This window comes from Manduca sexta, chromosome 21 (genome assembly GCF_014839805.1).
Source record: "Manduca sexta isolate Smith_Timp_Sample1 chromosome 21, JHU_Msex_v1.0, whole genome shotgun sequence".
NCBI lineage: Eukaryota > Metazoa > Arthropoda > Insecta > Lepidoptera > Sphingidae > Manduca > Manduca sexta.
The window spans coordinates 8,572,688-8,600,447 of record NC_051135.1 but is presented as its reverse complement, the minus strand read 5'-3'; the positions used below and the strand labels follow the sequence as shown (position 1 = coordinate 8,600,447).

Sequence of the window (27,760 nt, the reverse complement as noted above, 5' to 3'; positions counted from 1 at the left end):
ATGATAAGTGGAGTGGGGTCCAATTTAATGTCAATAGGGTACCGGACTCATTTTTGTTCTTTACTATTATCAAATATTTACATAATATAAATTATAACACAGAAGGAATTATTAAAATCCGGTAAAAAATCAACAAGTTATAAGTCTTTGAAATTCGGTGGAAGGGGTAATTAACAAGAAACAGAAAAGAGACGAAATATCCACATGTGACGTCATCGGGAATTACGACGCGTGCAAAAAAAAGAGATGAAGCGATATCCCCACATCGCGCCCACTTCTGCACGTTACAATATTTTAAATATGAATTACTCGCAAATTTTTTAACCAATTGTTATGCAGTTTTCGCAGGAGTGCTTCTTTTTCGTATTATTAACCATTACATATAGAATAATGTACAAAATCAAGCATAGGCCGGTCCCCTATTGACGATAAATGATTACCCCTCGACAGTCAATACAATTTTGCCGGCCTATTGACACCGGACTTACACAGGGTAAGAGAAAGAGACACCCTTACGTGGACTAATATAGGGGGTTCTAACACCTTGTGTACGGTGGTTGCTATCCGGGCGGATATAAAGTATATTATTCTACCATGAGCAAAAAGGTTTTATATGCGGTATTTCAAAGCACTTTTTTAAATATGCCTCTACTTCAATTGGCACTGCAAATATTTCACGAAAGTTGAATTTAGAATTTTTGTTCGAATATTGGGGAATGTTTTCCCTTTGAAATACGTCCAAGTCCAAATATTTTATAAAATACCGAAATATGTTATGTATTAGCTTGTGATCGTGATTTTCGTCGTGAGAATGTATTAAAGCTATGTTGTGTTTATCCACAGCTAGTTTGGTCGGGTCGGGAAGCCTTATTAATAGATGTAATTATCTCTAACTGATATTGTTCTAAAGTGCGATATCACCTTTTTTATTGCTTTGAATGACGAGACGAGCTTGTCGTTCGCTTGATGGTAAGCGATACGATCGCCCATAAACAGTAGAAACACCTTTCAACACCTTGAATTACGTATTGTTTGGTATTCCACTGCGCTCGCCAACCTGAGACCTGAGATGTTAAGTTTTATTATGACCAGTAGTTACACTGGCTACAATGTTTTTTAAACCGGAACACAGTGACTACACAGCTACTGCTTGGCGGCAGAAATATACATTGCGTAGGTAGCTACCCAGGCAGATATATGAGAGACCTATCACCAGTGATTATTTATCATCTGGGACGCTGTCAACTTAAGTTTGGTATCTTAAGTCGCTATTTAATAAATCGATTTTATCAGCTCAAACGATATCTTAAGTCATAATGCGTGGCGGATTTTGACAGCACAGTATTGTTTGCTTAAATACGGCGACTCAGCCGACAACACACTCTTAAGTAACAGCTTAAGTTTTGTTTATTAAATAGTTCTATCTACTTGTGACTTTTCTCAAAAGTGAATACGATTTATAAATACTGCCGTTGAACAAAAAACCGGCTTTGCGATCTCCATTTCACTATTAATTACCCGTTACTGATTTTCTAATATAGATGTTTAAAGCCATAAAACACCATGGCCGCCTTCAACATAAAAAACTATTAAATTAATTTGTTCAAAATTTGCCCTAGAATGTAATATTAACACAATCTGTGCTATTATACTAGAATGTTACGCTAGTGTGCGATAGTTGGGGTAAATTAGATATCCAAGTGCTCGCCTGGGACGAACGCAGAGTTTCAAAGCCAAAATCCATCCTGCTTTAATAAGGTTTACTGAAAAAAAGTAAAATCTATACTATTATATAAAGCTGAAGAGTTTGTTTGTTTGTTTGTTTGTTTGTTTGTTTGTTTGTTTGTTTGTTTGTTTGTTTGAACGCGCTAATCTCAGGAACTGCCGGTCTAAACTGAAAAATTCTTTTTGCGTTGGATAGCCCTATGTTCGTGGAGTGCTATAGGCTATATATCATCACGCTATACCCAATAGGAGCGGAGCAGTAATGCCTAATCTCAGGAACTATCGGTCCGAACTGAAAAATTCTTTTGCGTTGGATAGCCCTATGTTCGTGGAGTGCTATAGGCTATATATCATCACGCTATACCCAATAGGAGCGGAGCAGTAATGGCTAATCTCAGGAACTACCGGTTCGAACTAAAAAAAATATTTTGTATTGGATTGCCCTTTGTTCGTGAAGTGCTATAGGCTATATATCATCACGCTATGACCAATAGGAGCAGAGCAGTAATGGCTTATCTCAGGAACTACCGGTTTGAACTGAAAAAATATTTTTGTGTTGGATAGCCCTTTGATCCCGGAGTGCTATAGGCTATATATCATCACGCTATTATATAAAGCTGAAGAGTTTGTTTGTTTGTTTGAACGCGCTAATCTCAGGAACTACCGGTCCAAACTGAAAAATTCTTTTTGCGTTGAATAGTCCTTTGTTTGTGGAGTGCTCAAAGTTATATATCATCACGCTATGACCAATAGGAGCGGAGCAGTAATTGCTAATCTCAGGAACTACCAGTTTGAACTGAAAAATTCGTTTTGTGTTGGATAGCCCTTTATTTATGGAGCGCTATAGGCTATATATCATCACGCTATGGCCAATAGGAGCGGAGCAGTAATGGCTTATCTCAGGAACTACCGGTTTGAACTGAAAAAATATTTTTGTGTTGGATAGCCCTTTGATCCCGGAGTGCTATAGGCTATATATCATCACGCTATGACCAATAGGAGCGGAGCAGTAATGAAACATGTTGCAAAAACGCCGAAAAATTATTAGTTTCGAGAGCTTCCGTTGCGTGCGCTGCGTAAACTGTTAAAGTTATGCAACAATTATGTATGACGGGATTGTTCCTCTTAAAAAGTTCTAAAAAATATATTATAAAAAAAATAGTCCCCCGCTGCATCTGTCTGCCTGAACGTGTTAAACTCAAAAACTACCCAACGTATTAAGATGAAATTTGGTATGGAGACAGTTTGAGACCCTGGGAAGAACATAGGCTCCCGGGAAACTACTACTTTTATAACGGAAAACTTTAGCCTAAAAAACTTTATAACGCGGGCGGAGCCGCGGGCAAAAGCTAGTGTAATCATATACAGCCGTGGTGGGTCATAAAGAACCGTGAAAAAATTACACTGGAGCCCTGGGGTGTCATTTTGTTTTAAATTATGTGAGATAATGAAAGAAATTACACTTTCTCATGTTTCGAAATAATAAATGGAAACTTTTTAAATATATCATAATTGAAATTTCATTCGTCTTTTGTGATAGTCAAATTTTAGTAATCTATAAGATTTCACTTTACTTAATTTATAACAGTATGTAAACAGTTAGCAAGCATTTCATTTAAATAATTTTTGAAAACAGAACATGTTACGGTTTAAAACTGGCTGGAAATTAAATTACGCCGCAAAAAAATATAATCATGCCCTTGTTACACGCATTGTACGTGACCGTAAAAAACATAAAAAAAAGTTCGCTAACGCAGTCTAATCTCGTATCGTGTCCGCCGCAAATGAGTTTCTTTTGGAAACGTCGTGTTCCCGCCAATTTAGTATTCAATTAGAACGCTTTACGCTCTGTGGCTTTACCTATGTTTTACAAACATTGTGTTTTTTGTTAAAAAATACCCTGGTTAAAACGTTCGAAATTTAAAATTTATGCATTTCAAACGCATAAATCTCTTTCGTCCTATTGTGGGATTTCAACTCGGTTTGATTTCCTTTTTTGTAGTAAAATATGACCGTTGAATAAAATAATTTATACTGAATTGAGTTATCCACAAATAAAGAACAAATCTTGCAAAGGCAAAAGAAAATTGTCTGTATGGATTTTGTTTCCAGTGCCTCATTTTTAAGATGAATAAAATATATATATATCGCCATTTTCAATAAACAATTCTGATCGCTTTTTTCGATCTATTTCAAAAATGGACCAATGAAAACAAAGTTTTTTTTCTGAAAATCTTAAAAAATGTGAGTTATTTTGATTGCTTTTTTCTCGGAATTGGATTGAAGATGAAACTGGGATCGTTTATTGAAAACGGCCGAAAAACGTGAAGTTAGCAGTTAACTATTTAATTTTAAATAACATTTATTAATGTTACTTTGTCGCCGTGACATCTAATTCAATTAATTCGTTTACATATGTCATATATATTTAAAAAAAAACGATGACAATTTTTAAGGTAACTTTTATTTATTTTTGCTCTTTTTAGAAAGCGAACTGTCCAACTGAGACCTTAATCAAACCTCTTAAAATTAAAATAATGCGATCCATTGCACATATGTCAAACGCTTAAAAATATATTCGCGCCGGGGCAGTAGAACAAGCTTTAATTAAGGCCAAAGACAGCCCGCGATGTACTCTCGAGCGACGCATCAGCGTAACTCGTTAAAATGTACACACTGACGTTGTAACTTACATTACATATTTTTAATTTTGGAACATGAATAGACTCATTTATCTATGTATATAATAAGATATCTTATTACGCTTGATCGTATCACGCGTGAACTGATGGAACAATTTGTCTTTTTTTTGTTGTGTTAATTATTATCAGGAGGATTTTGTGAAAGAAATATTTAAGAAAATTGTGCGGAAGATTGGAAAATTTAAGAAAACTTAACGCAAAATTTTATCCAGTGTCTACTATAATGTTACTCGTTCATTCGTTCGCATATGATACTATAAAAATTCCACTCACAATTATATTTATAGACATATATAATATTTGTCAATGAGCTTATTTGTTTTCTGATTTGATCGAATAATTGTTATATTGCTAAAAAAAATGCACCTTTAAAACCACGATTTCGCTTCACTCTCTACTTATTTGTTCAGTCTCTACTTATAGATTTTTGGAAGCAAATCACATTAATATGGAAATCAAATTCCACCGAACATATACTTTATGTCCTTTCTCAAATCCACCAGATCTTTCTACCCGTGTGTCGCAAGGCACATAAGCTAACAATCACCATCCCAGCTGTTTACGACGAACACTCCGCCTGAGGGATCTCCATGAAAATTCCTTCAATAAAGTATTACGATTTGTTCCTAACATCTTTATCACTTCAGTGTGAACCCGACGGAGTTTTGATTGATAACACTACTTAATGCTTTAAACTTAGAGTGCAATATTACAGAGAATCTTGTAAAGTTCCCCATTATTCATAAACGTTATTTATCTAAGGACGGAGTATTGCTCTGATAATACGCCTGTTTCTCAGTGCTGACGGCATGGAAGCCTTCGCAGGACATACACATAGGGCCGTTGTGATTGGCTAATATTGAGATACAACTTGAATCTAGTTGGCTGTCAGATAAACAAAGCTGAGAAACAGACTTGTTATCACAGCAATAGTCCGTCCTTAGGTAATTAACTTCTATGAAGTGGGGGGGCTAGAATTTAAAACCAATTTTATTTATGCATCTGTAAGATAGTGTAACTACTGGACATAATAAGACTTAACATCCTATGTCTCAAGATGGCGAGCGCAGTAGTAAAAAATACTTTGTAATTCAAAGTGTTGGATGGTGTTTCTACTGTTTATGGGCAGTCGTATCGCTTACCATCAGGCTAACGGCAAGCTCGTCTCGTCATTTAAAGCAATGAAAAAAAAAAGATATTTAAAAGCAAATTTATCATTGGTTTGAGTAGAGATTTTCTATTTACAAGAGCTAAAATTTTAAGTTGGATATAGTCCTTTTACTAACCCGAATACTACAATGTGAGGCATGCTTCTACATAGACAAAGTTTACTATATCATTGTGTAGTTGGACTTAAATTCGTTCGGACTACTCTAGTATATTAGCTGAGTAACTAAATTTGTTTGAACATCGAAAATTTAGTTGATTAAAGTCACGTTTACTTACTTACTTTCTACTCTACCAAAATACTAGCGTAGTCCGAACCAGTCTTAAGGCCGGCTCTTCACGAGGAAGTCGACGAGATAACGACCACAAAAAGTGTTCTGATGCAAAAGCGTTAGATTACAGATTGTGATAATATAGGAACGCATACTAAAGCACCATAGGTATGTCCGGAATTGGATGCCTTCCAACAATCCAAACACTGTCGGAAAACAGCAATTCCTTTATTCAAATTGTGTTATTTTTCTATTACCAACTGTTCTTTTTAAAATTCACATTTCGAACTTTCGAACGTCATGTATAAATAAAACATGAAACCTTTTTTAATTTACAACCGCAACAAATCATCTTTCGGCCATTTTAATCTTTTAATCTTTCGTACAAAAATTGCATTCGTGTGAAACAATGTTATGCCATACGGCATGAAATGGTCTGTACGATTAATGTTTTTTACAATCGGATGTTGCATGGAATATTAAGGATAAAATATTTACCAAAATGAAAATGAATTATTAAAAAAGAAACGGAGATCCAAATTGTGGTTTCTGTCATAATCAATGACAAATATCTAAGATTTATACTAATCTGCAAACCCATGACACTCAATAACACTCTACTTAAAGTACATAATATTAACACCTCCATAAAATCTAAAGCAACGAGCATAATTAAATTGAAAAAACAAAATTGCACTACATTGCAGATTATGTTAAAAAACGATTAGTATACGCGTCCACACAGTGCCAAGTAAAGCAAGCTAGCCCAGAGTTCGTTGGCAACATCTGATTTGCATATTGTGTGCATTGTGAGCTCTAGTGGAGATTTACTGCCGAACAATTGTTATTCGTGATGTGTCATTTTTAGTCGTCGTATGCACAATAGAATGAAAGATGTTCGACATGCAGCCCCGGGAATGCGTTCTACTATGTTTATTCTCAATTTTTATGGACTTAATTTATATTCGGAATGATTTAAGATTATTACCATTGTATTTGTTTGTGTCATTAATTTTGTCTTTGGATTCTTTTTGAAAATTGCATCTTCTATCTATTGCTTTATTTTCAAGTAGTTAATGACGATATAGATTCCGAGATTATAGTTATTTCATCAAATATAGACCTCATTTATAGGAGTCAATTAAGTTACCTATGGAATTTAATAATTACGAAGTCATTATGATTGTAGTAAGACAAAAGTACATTGTCATTAAATTAGCAGCGCCTAATTATTCAACAGTTGAACCAGATAACTCTTATCGAAGTACGTCGCATCAAAACAGAGTAAAAGTACATCCAAAAGAAAGAAAAACTATCGACAAACTTTTTTAATAAGGCGTCCGTTATTATTGATTTCTTTGAGTTCGTGATGGGCATCTTTGTAATGCTTCAGAAGATAAAAACTTGGCCTTTCCAACCAATTATCAGATAGACGTACCACAAAATAAGGAAAGAGAGGGGAGTTCTTAAGAAATTCCATACAAACTTAGATAATAGTGATTCTCTTTTAGTTGTTTTGTATTGTTTTAGTTCCGCTGTAATTGCCACATTTATTAAAGGTGAAGCGAGAAATATAACAAAAGATTTTTCTTTGGAAGAATTTTGTACCTGTTTATACGTATTTCTGTTATGCTCGTGACATACTAAATTAACGTCTATTGTCGGAATAAATAGGGCGTAAAATGCGTTTTATTCAACTGGCAAATCAAATATAAAAATGTTAAACATTTAATTGTAGCCAAACTATGAGGTAAGTTATGTAACATTAGCTTAAATAAAATTAAAATAATTGTGATATACAATATACAAACGTATTTCCTCTGACACCAAAGTCCTACTACGCGTCCTTAGTCGTATTATATTTAACCATTCATTTTAATTTATCTGGTGTTAGAATTAGGATAGCAACTTTATGATAATTTAGTAAAGGGTTCAGGGCGTTAGAAACATTTTAACTTTAAAATGTACCGGTTAAAGACATAGGAACCAATTTCTCTACAATCAGTAACTAATCCTATCTAGTATTTTATGTAATTAACCAAAAAAGTGGATCCGCATTGCTCAATTAATGCGGCGATAGCCTAGTTGGGTGTGGAACGGTCTGCCAAGACGAATGTCCGCAGGTTCAAATCCCAAGGGCACACACCTCTGACTTTTCTAAAAAATCACGTGTGTATTCTTTGTGAATTTATCGTTCGCTTTAACGGTGAAGGAAAACATTGTGAGGAGACCTGCACATCCGAGAAGTTCTCTATAGGAATTTCGAAGGTGTGTGAAGTCTACCAATCCGCACTAGGCCAGCGTGGTGGACTAAGGCCTAATCCCTCTCAGTAGTAGAGGAGGCCCGTGCTCAGCAGTGGGCAAGTATATAATACAGGGCTGATATTATTATTATTATTGCTTAATTAATAATCCTATTAAATATAATTATTAATGAGTATATCGCCAATACCTTTATAAAAAAAAATAAATAGACAATTAGTTTAGAATAAAAATGTTTATAAAAGAACAAACATTTTTTTTATGAAAATATACATGTTGCTTAGAAAAGAAAATATTATATACGCATACTGACTGATGTTTCCTAAAAGACATTTCAAGAAAATTACCTTCTGAAGCATCTTTTTTCTTTGTACAGTCAGATCCATTGTCAAGGCCGTTTCTAAAAGCTCTTCACTAAAGTTCTCGTGTAAAAACTTTTCCGGGTACGTTATTTTCATTCGTGTTGTACAAAGAGCGAGTGCTGCTGATCTTTGATCACTTAAATAGTGCAAAAATGAATGAAGAAATATTATAGGGTTTAGTAATTAATTAATTTATTTTATATACATAAATATAAAAAAGTTGACTTAATGCCGGCATTCTCTACCAGTCAACCTTATTTACCGGTTTACCTAATGTTTCTGTGTTGGTTTATAAAGTCGTATTTCGAAACTGTCCATCTTTCAAAAGGAGTTGATGTTTCTGACTTTGGTTGTGGAGTGTAGTCAATGTGAATCCAAAACCTTTATTTATTTATTGATTTATTTGGATTGATTACATTTATTTCAGAAATTGAATTGAAACAGAATTGCAGGCAATAGCTGGACTAAAGACGTAAACTAAACTGTTAGCGCTGATCTAGTGACAATATTGAGCTTCATAATTATTTGGCATTTGAAACCAAAAAAAGTGTTCCTTTTTAGTTTAGAGTATATTGTATTTTGTAGTATTTAAAACAATTGTAAACAATATTTCTTTTATTAGGACTCTGCGAATAAATTAATATTAGAAAAACTGAAAGACATTAAGGTGCTGAATGTTAATTATATCAGAAAAAGATCAAGGAGGGCGTATTTTCAGGGAAACCTGTAATAAACGCCATACAAGCTGCCTTATAGCAATTTCTTCTTGCGGATTCAGTAGAGGAGCGTGATAATAAAATCCATACAGAGTTTCCTGACCCGGGAATGTAACCCGAACCGTTTGGTACATAACTTATACTAAACACCCTAATTAGGCCAAAAAAGCGATATTATAATAATAAAAGAAAAATATATAATTATACAATGTTATAATAATAAAGAAAAATACGGTATTATTTTCATAAATATCTCTTGGAAATAAAATCCAATACCATAGAAAATCGACGATAAGTTAAAATAGGCCTCATTTATAAGAAAAAGCAATATTATAATACTGTAGGAATATATTTAATTATTTAAAAAAAAATCTTTAAAAAAAAGTCCAAAACGATTAAAAACCAGCGATAAATTAAAATAAGATTTATATTAGAAAAAGCAACATTTTTATTATAAAGGAAAATATGTAATTATCAAAAAAATATCTTGGAAATAACATCCAACATGATTAAACATCAGCGATGCGTTAAAATAAGTTTTATTTACAAAAGAAGTTCCCAAAAGACCCAACATCAAATAAATTCTTAATATTAAAACACATGCTAGTAAAAGGAACACTTTTATTAATCACACTACATTATTAAATTTTATTTTTCAATTTAACCAGGCACGCATCCAATGATAGAACTAAGAAAATTGAAGTTTTAATAACTTAACGTTTATTCTCTTATTTTATAAGGAAATTTCTAGAACATTGCAGTTATTATTTTCTTTTGAGTTTATTTTATAAATTAGTATGCAGTTTATAAAAGTGAAGCTTAACAATAAAAGTTAATTTGTCGTTTTTGTTATTAATAAATATTATCTTTACTGATATATAAAGCTGAAGAGTTTGAAGGTGTTTATCTCAGGAATTACTAAACCGATTTTGAAAATATTTTCACCAATAGGAAGCTACATTACTCCTGAGTGCTATAGGCTTTTTATCCTCGGAAAACATAAACCAGGACTTTTAACCCGCAATAACTTTCATAAGTGGGCCGAGCCGCGAGCAAAAGCTAACTTAATAATAATACACATAGGACCATGCTATGTCAAGATAGTAGTTAATTACTGATAAGAAGTTAGTTTTCGCAAAATCTAGATCCGTAAACATATAAAAACATGTAATTCGTGCTACGCGAAAATGAAATATTTTTAGATCGGTATCCAATTTCAATCAAACATATTTTATAAAAGCCCATTGTACCATTTGTGCATGAAACAGAAGCGTAGTTCAATTCACATAATCCTATATTTCGTCAATGGCCAACATTGGACCATCATGACTATAAAGGACATAAAATACGCAAATGCTATTAACCGTTGCCATTATTAAAAAGCTAAACTTTTTGCTGCGAAACACGTACAATTTAATCCGAACATAACACTAAATTAAGTTGTGTAAAGGGTGTTTTTAACTGAGCACACATTTCGTGATTTTCCCAAAGAAAAACAGCAAAAGAGTCGCGGACAATGCAAGCCGCAGTGGCTCTCGCTCGGCTATAATTTGGCAGAACGGGCTTGGTTGGACACATACGGTTCAGATTTCGACGGTAAATTCTCAAAATTGCCTCACGAAGAACCGTATAGCTGCGGGTGACGAGACTGTATTGTGTTTACTCCTGTTATTACACTCGTGTAAGATGTTATTTTCGTGATAGCGTCAATACTGAGCAACTTTACGTTTTTCTTAATAATAGTATTTATTATATTAATAGTTTATTAATCATTTATGTATCTTGACGGTGGATAACCTGTTATATTAAAACATTGTATTATTGCCAACAAAAAAATAATCTTGAAATTCTGTACAAAAACCTTCGCATAAATAACAATAGTTTAGTTAGTTACTTAGTTCAATTAATACAGAACATTATACAGAAATTGTTCATTCCTTTTCTTTCCTGCAGATAACCCTTATAAATATTTGTCAGAATAAGGCCCTTTGACCGCGCTTTTGGCTGCAATCACCGCACCCGTTTCTATTATTTTCTTTTGCTATAGATAAAAGCCGGCGTGCGATGTCATCAACAGTTTCGTCGATATACTAGTATTGCTCGTAACGTCTACTTGAGTGTTAGGTCATTGTTCACAAGCAAATTAACTGCCTTGTAACTTGTTCGTTTGTACCTATTGCTTCCACTATTGGATGCAATTGGTTCTTTGTCAGCTGCATGATCGTTAACAAGTTCCCTCTACACAGCTTCGTGCAAAATCCAGATCTCATCACATGTAGCTAGAGACGATTTAAGCATTTATTTTCAATACCTATTTGGTTTGTTGATGAAGATTAATTACAGAAATGGCAAAATTTTTGAAAATTTATGTAATATGAAATTCAAGTTAATTATTTATTACTAACCATCAATGAGTCAATAGACTTACTGTGACTTCAAAGCTTGTAACAGCATTAATTTTATAAGTGGCTAGTTTATGAATAATTAAAAAGATTTTCTATCTTACTTGGCTCTGAAACTTTCTTTTCTAAAAATCGACTAAACTGAACGTTTCACTGCGTTTACCTGATCCTTTATAAGCCGTGAAAAAAAAAAGAAGAAAATCCTCTAAAAGTCGCGTCAATCAAGATCTTGTCCACGGCAATTAATCAATCAATGTTGAAATGTTCGGAAGTAGTTAAACAATTTTATCTCCAATGGGTCTTTGAAAGGTTCTAATCTGTCTTAGGCATCTGTCAAAATGGACTGGGATTGTCAACCCTTTCTCCATTTGAATTAATAACGTTAGCATCTCATTAAGCTAGTTCAAGATCGAGTTAACTATTTCCTTGGTTACCGATTCCCCAGTGCTATATTAAAATATCTATATTTCGACCACTGCGGCACGCGCCATCCACTAGAGAGATCGCTCAAAATAGTATCTGCAAATTTGGAATATTAATCCACTTAATGGACGTTCCAAATATATCTAAAACAATTATTTTGTGCAGAATTTATAGTACATATATCGCACTATTAATAAAATAATGACCTATTTCAAAATTGATAATTATAATTTGTGGCAGTCGTCGGAAAACTAATTTTTGTTTGCTACCTTTTTTTTCAAATTGCTATAAAATTGAGCTTATTAAAGATAGATAAAAAAATAAAACCTATGCAATTATAAAATGAAAAAAAAGGGAAAAAACTAAAAGGTCGCCAACAGGAATTGTTTGTTTGACAAAAATTGGCAATTTTGAAATGGGTCATTATTTTATTAAGAGTGCGATATAGAAGGGAGAAATGGTTCATTGATGATAAGCAGTCACCATTTGACATTCATAATGCTAGAAGAATGGGCATACCACCTTTCAAATCGATATTGGGGGTTTTGGACCATTCACTCCGACCGACGTAGCAAGACTTAGCATCGATTTGGTTAAGTACCTTATTCATTTATGCTGACCTTTAGTGAGAAGAAAGTTACTAAAACTTACTCACTAAATCTATACGATGTAAAATGACTAAAAAGATCCACAAAGCAAGTAATACAGAATTAAAACACAATTCACCCTCGATTTTACTGAGCATTTCATCATCCGTTTCACACATGTTACCTGGAACATTTCCCTTCACGGTATAGAATATAATATTTCATACATGAATAGACTCACACGGGCACAATGGCGGGAAGGCACCGCGGGCTTGCAGTAATCCCATGTACAGATATTACATTGTGGTTTCGGAGCGTTCCTCTTCTACAAGGGACGAAAATGGACGTAAAAATTCAAAATATAGTGTGAATATAAAATACTGTCGACGCTATAGGTATAAGGGAACGTTTATTATAACATATATATACTAGAATACTTTTTTTATTATAAGGTCAATTTATAGCATTGTCTTAGCTTAGTGTTCAGAAGTTCTAATTACAGCATTTAAGCAAGTTTTAGATCCTTAACCGACTTGGTAATCGTTTATTTTACCTTACCTCTAGTACGTTGTTTGTTCCTTATAAATCACCTTTGTTAAATGTATAAAGTCGCGTTACAAGATGTCGTTAGTTAAATGTGTTAACAAGTTACATAGAATTGAAAAAACCCTTCCATTATAATACTATATTTTGAAGCATGTTCATAATGTCGGATGAAGTTATGAATAACTATTATTAGAAATTCAATGTTTTAGTTGCTTCTGCGAACACGATTGTTAATTAACTAGTTAGGAAGTTGGTTTGACAAGATCTTTATTCATCAGTCTACAGAATACTGTGAATTTCGAGCATGCTTACTTGAATTAATCCTTGCGGAAGCAAGTGTGTATATAGACGTAAACTTGCATAGTTATTATAATTTTGTTTTTGCTTTTATATAATTAAAATTATTATAATTTAAATTACTTATATTACAAATCAATTCTTGGTTGATAGGAGACGGGATAATCAAGTTTATTACATCATTGGTAATAACTTTTGGAGCAGAAATTTGGTCCTGCTGTCCGGCGCATAATTAACTCTAATGTTTAATGTAACCAATGAAATAAAATGGGGTAGTAATTTTACCACCACCTTACAATTCTAGATTATAATATTAAGACAACTTGAAACTGAGGGTAAAATATCTACCACGTAACTTAGAATCATCGCTTAATCATGTTGTTTCAAAAGCGCAGGATGTACTAATTTCACTCCATACGAAGCATATCGACTATACTTTATGTATATGGTACTCGAATCTTCTTGTGGCTCTTCTTGTAACAAATCCTTCCCCGATGTGATAATCCCGCTAATTTTTAACGTCAATAAACTAGTCCATTAATCTAGAAAAATCAATCTCTGTACCAAATTTCAATCAAATACATTGATATAATACAAATGACTTCACAATTGTTCTAATTGTTCGAACCAATAAGTCAGAAATCAAATCTAATGCAACCTCTTTATTCATCAACCTCGACTAAGCATACCGTTTGTTCGTTCCACGCGATTAGAGGCAACGACGACTCGACGTCACCACAACGCGTCAAGTGATATATTACGGGAATTTGGAAAACGAGGGTAACCGATGAATAACTGTCGCGTAATTACGCGAAACTATGCTTGAGTACAGGCAACTTCGAATGAATGAACGCGGATAAACACTATGTGTGAGATATATAGAACGTCTTACCAATTTTGAGTAAGATGTAGGATGAATTACGACATGAATGAAGTGTGAAAAATCGTTGTAGAATGGAAAATAAGGACTCTGTAGGGGTATAGGACCAGTTTCTTATATTATGTGAAATAATTTGTCAACCGCATTATAGTTATAGAAATTATTTTTCATTCAAACTTATGATGATAATTGATGGACTTTGCTTATTTATATTTAAAATTATTTGACAGTGAGGCTTATACCCTGAATTGTATACATTACATAGCCATAACATCATAAATATAGATTAAATTAAGGTAACATTTGTTTCATCGGTGTTAGACTTAGGTAATGTCAATTAAAATTTACATTTTGACTTACAGTGATGCTCAAAATACCTCAGGCAGTACCCCTTGGCCATCGTAAAAGGCGACTAAAAGGGGTCACCGGAGCCACTGAGTGCGCACAACGGGGGTTGAACCCACTCAACTATGACCCCGAGATAGACGTGAACTATCAAAATGAGGCTTCTTTTTCGAAAGATAGATATTTAATAGATATTTAAAAAAGCGGGGATAGACTAGTTGGTTGTGAAACGGACTGCTGAGACGAATGTCTGCAGGTTCAAATCCCAAAGGCACACACCTCTGACTTTTCTAAAAAATGATGTGTGTAATTTCTTTATGAATTATCGCTTGCTTTATCGGTGAAGGAAAACATCGTGAGGAAACCTGCATACCTGTGAACTTCTTTATAGGAATTTCGAGGGTGTGTGAAGTCTACCAATGCGCACTAGGCCAGCGTGGTGGACTAAGGCCTAATCCCTCTCAGTAGTAGAGGAGGCCCGTGCCCAACAGTGGGACAGTATATAATACAGGGCTGATATTATATATATAGATGTTAAGACTAGCTTAAACAACGACTTACTAAACATGTTTAGCGCTAAGCACATCAAAAACTTCTTTCTGTCACTGTCATTCCTTAAAAGTTGACGAAGACACCACTATGATCAAAATATATTGAGCGTTAGTCATTTAGTCAGAGGTTGCACAAGGCAGCTTAGTAAAGAAGAATCACGATTTCTAGACAAAATCTTAAGAAAGAAGAAAGAACGAGCGAGCAGGTGTGAGTATTTCAATATCAAACATTTTTGGTATTAAAACAAGCTCACAAAACTTATAAATCTCAGAACAATTCATACTCGTTAACGAAACTGAAAGTGGAACACTCGTAATACAAATAGAAGGAAATCTGTTAAAAACGAATGTCGCACCGAAAAATATCATCCAGTCTTCGGCAAAGTGAACAATTTCCACTTCCACGTGAACATGTTATATTTATGAGCCACAATAGCGTTGCCCGGACAAAGACAAACGAGGACCAAACAAAAGATAGTTTGTAAGTAGCGGGCGGGTTACCACGGAAACTCGCCACTTTCAAACAATATAGGTGTTCTGAATAGGCAAAGTTATTAGTTTGAAGTGTTACGGGCATATTGAAATATATTGAGGTTGTATTTTAGTGTGTCATAGTGTTACAGTGAATAATAAGCACTTCTGGTAATATTTTTATCTTCTAATGTTAATTGAATATCTTGTACGGCAATTATAACTTCAAACGCCACGTATTTTCGAAATGGTGGTTTTGTGATGTATTTTGGAATGTCTTGGTGGCGAGTTGTATTATGGTACGGCTGCAGTGCTAAGGTCTCGGGTTCGATCACCGGTCGGGCAAAGTTACACTGTATCTTGATATTCAATATCAACCTGGAGTCTGAAAGTTGCGCCCGATATGGCAATAGGCTCGCCTCCATCACATCATGGGACGGAATACACACGGCGTAAAGAAGGTGCACCAGTTGCGCCTTTGCCTACAACTTTAGGGATAAAAGGAGTGAGTATCTGGGAATGTTTAATTCAAGATTCCCTATGATATAATATTTTATATGATTTGCTATGAGCAATAAGGAATCATTTCTGAACAAGAAACAAATACAAACACTCCAACTTGTTTAGATTCAAACCTAAAGCGAACTAGCATTGCTAGCACGAAATGGATGTCGCAACATCATCGTAGACAGTAACTTATGCGAGCCTATGTCAGGATTCTGTTACCTGAAGCCAAAATCACATCCGAACGTAATCCCAGCACTGCGTTACGTCATACGCTCTCAACACCGCATCGGAATGTAATTCGAATACGGAATACGGCAATTTGTAGTACCTTCTATTGTATTACGAATGCAGTATGTCGGCTATTGGAACAATATAATCCATATATATACACATTATAATGATTTTATATCAGGCCAACATTATACATATTGAAGAAAACCGAATTTGATGGATTTTTAGAGCAATAAGATTCAAAACAACAGTTTTTTGTAATGTTTGTTCGTCTTTATGTTCGTGCATACATCACACAAAAATTACTGCATGGAATTTAATATCGTTTTCACCTATGTGTTTCTAGATATCTAACTTAAAATATAGGCTCCAATTTATATAAGGAAAATATAAATTTTAACCTGAAAAATCTTTTTAAAGTGAGCAGAGCCGCGAGCAAAACCTAGTATGAAAATTAATTTTTAAATCGCCTTCGTTATGGTAAGTAATTAAAATAACATTGTCATACAAGAGTTTCTCAATTAATTTCTTTAAGCACTTCCAATTTAACTTCAGACTCTTCTTTAAAATACTTGCAACAAATTCGTGAAAATAGTTTTATTTCTATTACCAAATAATGTCGTTTTTTATACGAAAGGTTTGATTACGAAACTAGTTAACAAAATTGTCTCCCGCAATCCCTGTCACCTAAAATAAAATACCATGAAAATCAGTTTGTATGTAAAGCTATTCATTCGTAGCGAAATCAGTAATATGCAAAATTCAATCAACATAATTGTGAGAACGTAAATGTGCTCCTGAACTCGTAGTAGAGCCGAAGTTAACATTACATGTGTACGGAACATTAATTAAGATGTAATTGGTTAGGGTTACAAGGGTGGAAGATTCGAGATGTGATTTTTTACTTCAGATACATATAATTGGATATTTATCAGAACGTCAAAGTCGAATTTGAAATGTACAAATATTTGTTAATAACTCATAAATATAAGGCCGGCATAGCATCTCTATGTCTCATGGTGTTGCAGATGTTTATGGGCAATGATGATCACTTACCATCAGATGAACAGTATAGTTATTTGCCGTCTATATCATAAATAAAAAAAATATATCATAAATAAAAAAAATATACAAGAATTTATAATAAAAATATTGAAACAAAAAATGTTTCTAAAATTCAACACTACAATAATAAGTCTTCTGCGCTTTGAATTGGAAAGACCAAAAACCAAATTTGCTTTAGTAATGTTTTGCCTTAACCGGGTAAATCGGAATTTAACCTTTCATTTGCGCTATCGGGAATCAGCAATTAGAATGTATCATAATATTATTGGTCAAGTAACCGACCTGCATATATGCATACAGTTCGCCACTACTCAAATTGCAAATTCTATACGACGTAGATAGCCTGATCCACAATACGTAATATATGCATATTAGCGTTACTGCAGATAATAAAATTATGTTCGATAAACTACATTTATTTCTTGATAATAATCGAAATACATACGTTAATCACACAAAAGATAACGTGCTAAAAACTTTTACTAGAAATAAGTAATAGAAAAAACTAAATGAGAATTCGAATACATTTTCAGATATTGATAATTTTATTTCACCAATACCAAAACAAATCCACGAATATCACCAAAATGCTAACGTCAGGAAATATTAAAGCCAAATAGAAGTAATCATTAGAAAGACCAATAACGATTGTACACATCGGATGCTATAAAAAGACGAACGGAATCAACAGAACGACCGTATTATTTCGAAGTCGTGTACCAGGACCTTCGCAGTTAAATGAGCATTACTGTTCTAAAGCTTGTCTCTGAATGCTTACATCGGCAGTTTTGCTCGTATTAATGCTACTGAGACTAGAATTGACCCTCATACGCATATTTATGTAACATTGGGCTGTTTGCAGCAAATGCTTGTTATTTGTTACGTTAACGCCATCCAAGACGATGTTAATTGTGGGAATGTGTTTAGACTAAAACAAGGCTAACAAGGTAAATGTGTTTGCGAATAAACGTAAGACCTAAACGAGACATGTTTATTACACTGTGTTAATTGAAAATTAATGTTAGTAATAAATTCTCATCACTCATGTCGGATAATAATTGTGAATGGAAACTGTTTACATTCGAATACATCGTTTGTGATTTGAGTTAGTGTTAATTCGATTTGCGATTTTCTTCTTCGATTAAAACTATGGAGCAAATTGCTAGCTTCCTTAGACCTTCACTTCACTTCACATCAATCCTAGTGAAGTCATGTTACCTTAATAAATTTTGATAAAAAAAAATTATGCCTGAAATAAGTTATTTTGTATTTAGGATATATTAAAATACATAAGTGAAATTAAAACCGATGTCTACGATGTAAGCACGGCTTAGTGTGAACATTACCGCTAACGATAATTATGTACCTATAGTTAGGATAAACATACATTGGCACTATGTTAGATGATAACCATAGTATAGGATGTTCCCATTGATCGGTCGCCAGTATATTCTTAGAATTCTAACTTGTTTAACCTTTATTGCAGTAGATTGGTGATTGTAGAATTGCCTGATAGCAATAGCTAATCCATACAGAGCTTTGAATTACAAAATAAGGCCAAAGTTATTAAAATTGGGTAAAATTTGATGGTATCAATACAATATACTCACTCAAGATGTTCCTTGTAAATGTCGAAGTCCGTGAAGACGATCTCGACGATCTCGTGCGGCGCGGCGACGAAGGTGTAGAGCAGACAGTCGAGGCGCGGCGGGTAGGCGCGCGGGTAGTCGGGGCTGCTGAACGTGCCGCGCTCCTTGCCGTACGTCGACGTGAACCGGACGCACGTGCAACCTGACCAGCAAATTGACACTTGAAAGATTTGAAAATGGAAGACATAATTGAAGCATATAATCATATAGCCTCCTGCTATGCAAGAGACAAGAATAGGGGTGGCACATGTATAATGATAAAAAATAATAGTCATCAATACAAAAATCTGCAAGAAGTTACAAAAACATCAATGACAGGAGTAATAGAGTGTTGTGCTATTGAACTAATTGTACATAAATTGGTAATTCTCTGTGTTTATCGTATTCCCCATAACAACTCAGTAATGTTCAATATTTTCTATGAGAAATTACATTACATACTAACAAAAATAATAAATTTAACTAATAAAAATATAATCATATGTGGTGATTTTAACATTAACATTTTAAACAGGAACAAAAAGTCTTCGGATTATGAAAAATTTTTGTTAGAATTTAATTTAAAACTACAACTTAATAGTCCAACAAGATTAATAAGTCAAACATGTCTAGACAATTTTGCTCACAATAAAACTAGGAATAGTACTTGTGATATTTTAGACCTCGGTCTATCTGATCACACTGCGCAACTTTTAACATATCCAGTAAAGCAAACTTTCAAATATGACTATTGGCGAGTAAAAAGACGTGATTACAGTAAGGAAAATATTCATAAATTTAAATCATGTATCTCTAGCCTCTCCTTCTCTGATATATATAACACTAATGACCCTAACAACGCTTATAACGCATTTATACATATTTTCCTACTATTTTACAATCTTTGTTTTCCATATGTAATAAAAACAATTAGTTTGCGGAAAAATCCAAGATGGATAACACCAGGTATAAAGAAATGTGCAAAGCGAAAAAGAGATCTTCTATGGGAATACAGGCTTAATAAAAGCGAGGATAGTAAATATCTCCTAAAGAGCTATACCACCAGACTTAAAAAAATAATTAAACTCACTCAATTGGCTCAAAACAATCATTCAATTTTATCTTCCAAAAATAAATCTAAAACGACATGGAGCATTATAAATAGAAACAAATACAATTTACCTAAACAATCCATATCAAAAATCATACATGAAAAGGAGAATATTACAAACCCTATAAAAATTGCCACAGCCTTTAATGATTTTTTCATAAATCAAACTAATACACAGCAGACTATGAAATCGTATACAAACAATAAAATCAAAAGAAATGACTCATCTATTTTTATACCGCCTGTAGTTTCCTCAGATATAATAAATATTATAAGTAATTTAAAAAATAAAAATAGTACTGGTCCAGATAGAGTATCAACAAAAATAATTAAAAGTGTTTCTCTAACAATAGCTGCTCCTCTTAGTCACATTATTAAACTTTGTATACTTAACGGAATATTCCCATATAAATTAAAGCACTCAATAATAAAACCCTTACATAAAAAAGAAGATAAACAAATAATGAAAAATTATAGACCTATTGCTCATTTATCAGTCTTTTCTAAAATATTCGAGAAGGTAATTTATAATTCATTTTATTGCTTTTTGGAGAAATTCAATATTCTTTGTGAAGAACAAAAAGGTTTTAGAAAAAATAAAAACATTGATAGGGCCATTTTTGACTTTTTAAAAATTATAGTAGATAACGTAGACAAAAGAACCCCTGTATGCTCGATATTCATGGATATGACAAAAGCATTCGACTTTGTCAATCATCAGATTCTTCTACATAAATTGGAAGCTTATGGCATACGAGGTAATGCATTACAGCTTATATTGTCTTATTTAAGCAATAGAACTCAACATAGCGAAATAACAAAAATCTGTTCAATTTCTAAACTAGAAAAGACATATGCGTCTAATTCACAAAAAATTACATGTGGTATACCACAAGGAAGTGTCCTTGGGCCACTTTTATTTTTAATATATATTAACGATTTGCCATTAAATGTAACTTATCCTATAAGCCTCTTTGCAGATGACAGTACAATAACAATAAAATGTATGAACTACTCAACATATGAAACAGAAATAAATAATGCTCTAAATCAGATTATTACATGGCTATAAAATAATCAACTTAAAGTTAATTTGGAGAAAACTACAGTTATGCATTTTTCTCAAAAAGCCAAAAAAAGTAATGACATCAAAATTAAATATCAGGAGCATATTATAAGGGACACCGACAATACTAAGTTTTTAGGAGTACACATAGACAACAGATTAACATGGAAAAAATATACTCAAATGTTATGCAAAAAACTACACAAATATTCATATGCCCTTCATCAACTTTCCAAAATAGTAGATAAAAAGGCAGTTTTGACTGCATATCACGGATACGTCGTTAGTAACTTACGTTTCGGTATAATATTTTGGGGTAATTCCAGTGATTATAAATCCGTTTTTGTGGCACAAAAGATGCATACGCGCAATTTGCGGCATTAAGTCAAAAGATAGCTGTGTGCCATACTTTAAGTCACATAAACTTTTAACTTTAGCATCCCTTTATATATATGAAGTTGCCATTTTCGTAAAAATCAATCCTTATTTATTTATTATAAACTCCCAAATACGTACTTGCAAATTAAGAGGGGACAATCTCTTAAGTATTGAAGTCTCCAGAACCACCTTAAAACATAAGAGTATATACTGTATGGCAATAAAAATATTTAATAAAGTACCTGAAAACTTAAAAAATCTAAACATGCAAACATTTAAAACAAGGCTACATACATTACTTATAGAAAAGTGTTACTACACTATACAAGATTATTTACAAGATTCACTCATTGTTATTACTACATAATATATTACTGCTAGAAGAATATTATTGGAGATACAGTTATCCTACTTAACAACTTAATATTTATTGACCTGTTAATACTTAAAATTAAGAAGGTTTATTGTTTTGTTTAAGCTATAAATATACTAAGTTTATAATTCTGTGTACCTATTCATATATATTTTATTTGTTCTGCCAAAGGTTACGTATTTGCTTTAAACTTATTACTTAAATTCTAATCTAGATCTAAGCATCTATTTTCCAAACATTTATATGCTACGAAAGCAGATGTCGGCGAACTCTATCGTAATTACTTAAGACCAATGTACCTATTTACCCGATATCATGAATAAAAAAAATTGAATTTGAATTTGAATTTGAATTTGAAGAAAGGAAGTTATAGTACGCGTCAAAATACGTTGTTTTCATAAAAAGCTATTAAATTATAACCCCCTTATTGATAGACGTTATTTATCTAACTACGAAGCATTGCTGCGATAACAAGTCTGTTTCTCAGTGCTGACGGTATGGCAAATTAACAAAGCTGGACCAACAGCAAGCTTGCAGATAAACAATGCTGAGAAACAGATTTGATATCAGAGGAATATTCCGTCTTTAGATAAAAAAACGTCTATGAACAAGGGGGTAAGTCTATAAACAAATTCCGTCGTCCAAATTTCTATCATGGAAGATCAAAATATCATAGTTGCAGAAATATAATTTACACTTCTCCCTAAAATTACGTAGGGACAAAATCAAATTCGTAGCGTAGCAGAAATTATTTTACGACACACTCTGGAAAATGTGGAGTAGTGACGAATGAGAATGAAAGATACGCCCAGTGACCCCGTTACGTTTGGTTGAGTTTTATGGCATCAGAAATCCATACTTCACTATTTCCAGCCCCTCATCCTATAACTTTCTAATAAAGTAGCAGTGCCTAAATTTTCGATGAAATTTGATGTACTTGATCTGGGAGGTCAATTTAACATTGTAATAACTTTAAAGAACTTTAATTTTTACCCAAGCTATACAATTTAAAAAATATTCAAAAAAAAACTTGTAATATCTATTTATTTCAGTTCGTCGTTACTAAGCTCCTAATCTTTAAATAATAGCTGTATTCTATTTTTTTATACGTTCACGGCAATGTGACTCCACTGCACCTGATGGTAAATGGAGTGGGGTCCAATAGAATGTTGACTGACGAGAGATGATTACCCCTCAGCAGCCGACACAATTATGCCGGCCTGTTGGAACTGGATATACACAGGCTGATCCCGGAACGCGACATACTTACGTGGGCCACTGTGGCGGGTTTTAACACCTTGTGTACGGTGCTCGCTATTCGGGCGGATATAAAATAAATCCTACCACCAGCAATAATAATAATAATAGGTATGAAGTTCATTTCTAGATAATTCATTGAAAGAAGGTAGGTAGGCAGGTATTGAATTCTTAAAATTAAATTAGAAATGTAATCATTTGGTTTACAATACAAATAATAATTTACAAAATCCGTATATGTCGGCTATGTGACAGGAAAAAAATTGAAAAAGAGACTTATTGTAAATCATAATTACACGACTGTGGAACACCGTTATAACACTTAATGAAATGCCAAACAATATACACGCCACAAAGGTGACGATGTACAAAACACGCGAACCGAAGCTTTTCGGTTGATGAATATTTTATGTAAAAATCCATTCCAGTCGTCTCCGTGAATTCACCGTAATGTAAGACGATGTCGAATGAGATATTCAACGCGTTATTTTCGACTGAATTGCAGATAAACTTCCCTTTATACAAATTTTGTCGAATTACATCAGAAGGAATATCTTTGTATTCTGTTTCCTCGCATCCCAAATAACCTCTTAGTCACTCCTTGTTGTTATGTTAAGTAACGTAACATCTTGGACTGGTGGAATATTGGTTTTACTTTCACTGCTTCTTTGGTTTAATGTTTATACTTCCACGATACTGTTTGCTTTGGCGGAGTTAATTTAAAAAATTACCGCAACAGAAGATCGCTTGGGACTTCTTGGAAATTTTCATCAAAGCGATTGCTGTTTACAAAAGCTGATTTCTTTCACGTTCCATCAAAAAGAAAAATCTATCAGCATTAATTGCATAGCTCCTATTGCAATACGGTTTAATTTGCAGTATCAAATAATGTTATGTAAATGGAGAAACATTTCACATTGCTATACATTATACAATCAAAGCGGGAGTTCTGTTATGATCAAGTAGGGGAGACCTAGGAAGGTTGTGACAATTTTTACTTAAATGAACATATCTCAAGAAAGAAATATACCACGATTACGAACTGTATGCTTCATTATAGCTCAGTCCTTATCGTTTTGAAAACAGTAATTAAAGTAAATAAAAAGGTATATGATTTCTGAGAAAATCCATGAAAACTGAAACTACTCCCTTTGTCACAACTCTCCTAACGCCGAGGTAAGTTGTGACAGGTACAAAGGTAAGTTGTGACAGCTGTGTATCTGGATTATATTTATTTATTTATTTATTTATTTATAAAGATACACTAAACAGATTACTGACAATAATTATCTAAATTACATTACAGTGGAACTAATGGCTAGTCAGAATCCAAATAGAAGTGTATACAACTTATTCAAATTAGGTGACACGTACATGTTATTTAGTTACAAAATAATAATAATAAATATAAAATATGTTGGCTAAGGTAAGGCAGACGATGTGGGAGTTGTATTTGACTTGGTTGCTGTGGTTAATATGTGTTTTACTGAGCGTCGGAAAGTATAATATTTTGAAGTGTGAATATCAAGTGTGGGATGTTTTATAGATAGTTCATTATACAGGCGACACATTCTTGTAAGAGGATTATAGAAAGATGTATTATTTTTGCATACTTGTAAGTTAAACGTCCTCATAGGTAAACGCGGATTATTCTTCGTGTTAAAATTTAATAAGCTTAATAAGTATGATGAGTCTAATTGATTGTGAAGTAATTTGTATAGATATAATAGATCTTGTTGCCTGCGACGATTTTCGAGTGGGGTTACATTAAATTTTAATAATCTGTCACTGTGACTAATGAGTTCTCGACCAAAGCCACTCTTGTAGCTCAGAATCTTAAGACACTTCTTTTGGACACTTTCAATATTTTCAGAATGGACAATGTAACACGGTGACCAAATAACAGCGGCATACTCTAGCACACTACACACAAGACTAAAATATAGAGTGAGAAAGCTTTTGATGTTTTGAAACCCTTTGTACTCCTAGTTATGAATCCAAGAGATTGGTATCCTTTGCTCATAACATATGCGTAATGATCACGAAATGTAAGTTTCTGGTCAAATAGAACTCCGAGATCCCTAACTACAGTTTTTGATTGAAGACTTTGGCCTTGCAGCGTGTAGGTGTGTGTTGTTTTGTATCTCTTATTCGTGAAGGTAATAACAAAACATTTTTTTATGTTTAAAAACATCCTGCTTTCGTTACACCAGCCATAGACGGTATTAATGTCCTTTTGAAGATCAAAGCAGTCTGACAAATTGTTTATAGATTTGTAGATTTTAAGATCGTCAGCATATAATAGACAAGGACACGTTAAGTTGTAGATTAAGTCATTTATAAAAACTATGAAGAATAATGGCCCCAAATGCGATCCTTGGGGCACCCCGGACGTGATGATTATAGACGATGATGTGAAACCTTTGAGGGCAACTAGCTGACTTCTACTGTTAAGATATGACTCTATCCAACGCAACAAATTTCCATGAATACCATGACTAGATAGTTTTCTAACTAATAAAACGTGATTAACTTTATCAAAAGCTTTTTTAAAGTCAGTGTACACAGCGTCCACTTGACCACCTTTGGCAAAAGTTTCACAAAAGATAGTTTTTTGTATTCTAACAAGTTCGTCACTGTTGACCGATTTTTACAAACCCATGTTGTTTATTGGAAATGTATGGTTTTAAATGATAATATAATTGATCATAAACTGCGGACTCGAATAATTTGGCTAGTGCTGATAAGATGCTAATGGGTCTATAATTTTCACAGTTTGATTTATCACCGGATTTATGTATAGGAACAATATATGCTATTTTCCATGTTGCAGGAAAGACGCCCATTTTTAATGATTTATTGAATAAGGTAGTTAAAGGATGGCATAATTCATTAGCACATTTTAAAAGGAATTTAGCTGGAATACCATCATGACCCGGGCCTTTTCGCGAATCAAGATTCTTTAGCAAGCGCAAAACAGTTTCGTTATCCAGTTCGATATTAAAAATTATGTTGTTAAATTCTAATTCCTGATTGCTAGTTATATTGACATCATCTTCTCTGCCAGATGAATGCTCAAAAACAGAACTAAAATATTCAGAGAAGAGTTCACAAACGCCTTGTGTGTCAGAAGCAGATTTTTCCTGAAGGACCATAGTTTGAGGTATGCCTGAGTGGCCTTTTCTATTATTTATATAGCTCCAGAATGCTTTAATATTATGGGGTATGGTGTTTTCAACATGAGATAAATAGGCCGAATAAGCCTTATGAGTAAGCAGTTTACATCTTGTACGTAGGAGTGCGAAAGTGTCATAGTCTCTAGGATTGTTATACCTCTTATAAAGGCTGTGATATTTATTTTTTTCTTTTAAGGCTTTAATCAATGGTATTGTGTACCATGTAGGATACTTCTGTCCATTATTTTTTATAAGGGGGTATATTTAGCAATAAGATCATTGAGAACACTATAAAAGTTTTTGACAGCTTCGTCTACATCAGATGATGACAAAAGTAAATGCCAATCAACACAGTTTAATTCAAGTTTCAATTTGTTGTAGTCGCATTTATCAAAATTATAGCGTGTTGTTTTAGCTGGTTTTATATTTTTACTTAGGTTAATATTTTTAAGTATAATTTTTAATGGAGGATGATGTAAATCAGTTCGTGTAATGGGGTCAGCAGGTACAACTTCAACTAGATTGTCAACATTGGATAATACTAAATCTAAGAGTCGATTATTGTTATTACGCAAATTGTTAAATTGGTTTAGTTTACAAAAAGTAAGTAGTTCTACAAGAAGACAAGCTTTTGTGTCAGATGATATTCCAGGTATTAAATTATAACCACAGGGATTTGTAGTCCAAGACAAATATGGTGTGTTAAAATCTCCCACAATCAAGAACCTATCACTATATTGGCAGCGGTGTATAATTTGTTGCGTGTTTGTATAAAATGATCGCAAGGTTTCGCTTGACATGTCAGGAGGTAAATAACATAAACAGATATGAACTCTGGGGTCAGATGGTTTATCTGATAAAACCGTGATCCAAAGATCCTCCACCACACTCTCCCAACTCGTTTGCCTTATTACATTGTAAGATTTTTTGATAGCCAGTAAAACTCCACCCCATCCTGCTTAGGATTATAAGTAGTACATCGATCCCTCCTATAAACATTAAATTTTGAGTCAAATAGTTCAGCATCAGAAACACTTGGATTCAGGTTTGTTTCTGTTAAACACACCATATCAAAATCACAATTAAGTGTATTCAAATATATATCTCTAACTTTAGTGCGAATTCTGTTAACATTTTGATAATATACATTCATAGTGAAATTTAAAAATTTAAAATTAGCTTATATTTTACAAGGTTTTACGCAGACAGAAAAATTAATATATATGTGTAATTTATTATTATACGCATAAAATTATAAAA

At 33.3% G+C, this 27,760-nt stretch overlaps 1 protein-coding gene across 1 annotated transcript in view; it reads right to left on the bottom strand.

Moving 5' to 3' along the window:
* LOC115448044 (suppressor of lurcher protein 1) overlaps nucleotides 1-27,760 on the bottom strand; it is a 107,891-nt gene that overhangs the window by 12,641 nt on the left and 67,490 nt on the right. The window contains exon 4 of the mRNA XM_030175341.2: nucleotides 19,122-19,302. Within this exon, the coding sequence (XP_030031201.2) occupies nucleotides 19,122-19,302 (181 nt within the window). The remainder of the gene's footprint in view (nucleotides 1-19,121; nucleotides 19,303-27,760) is intronic.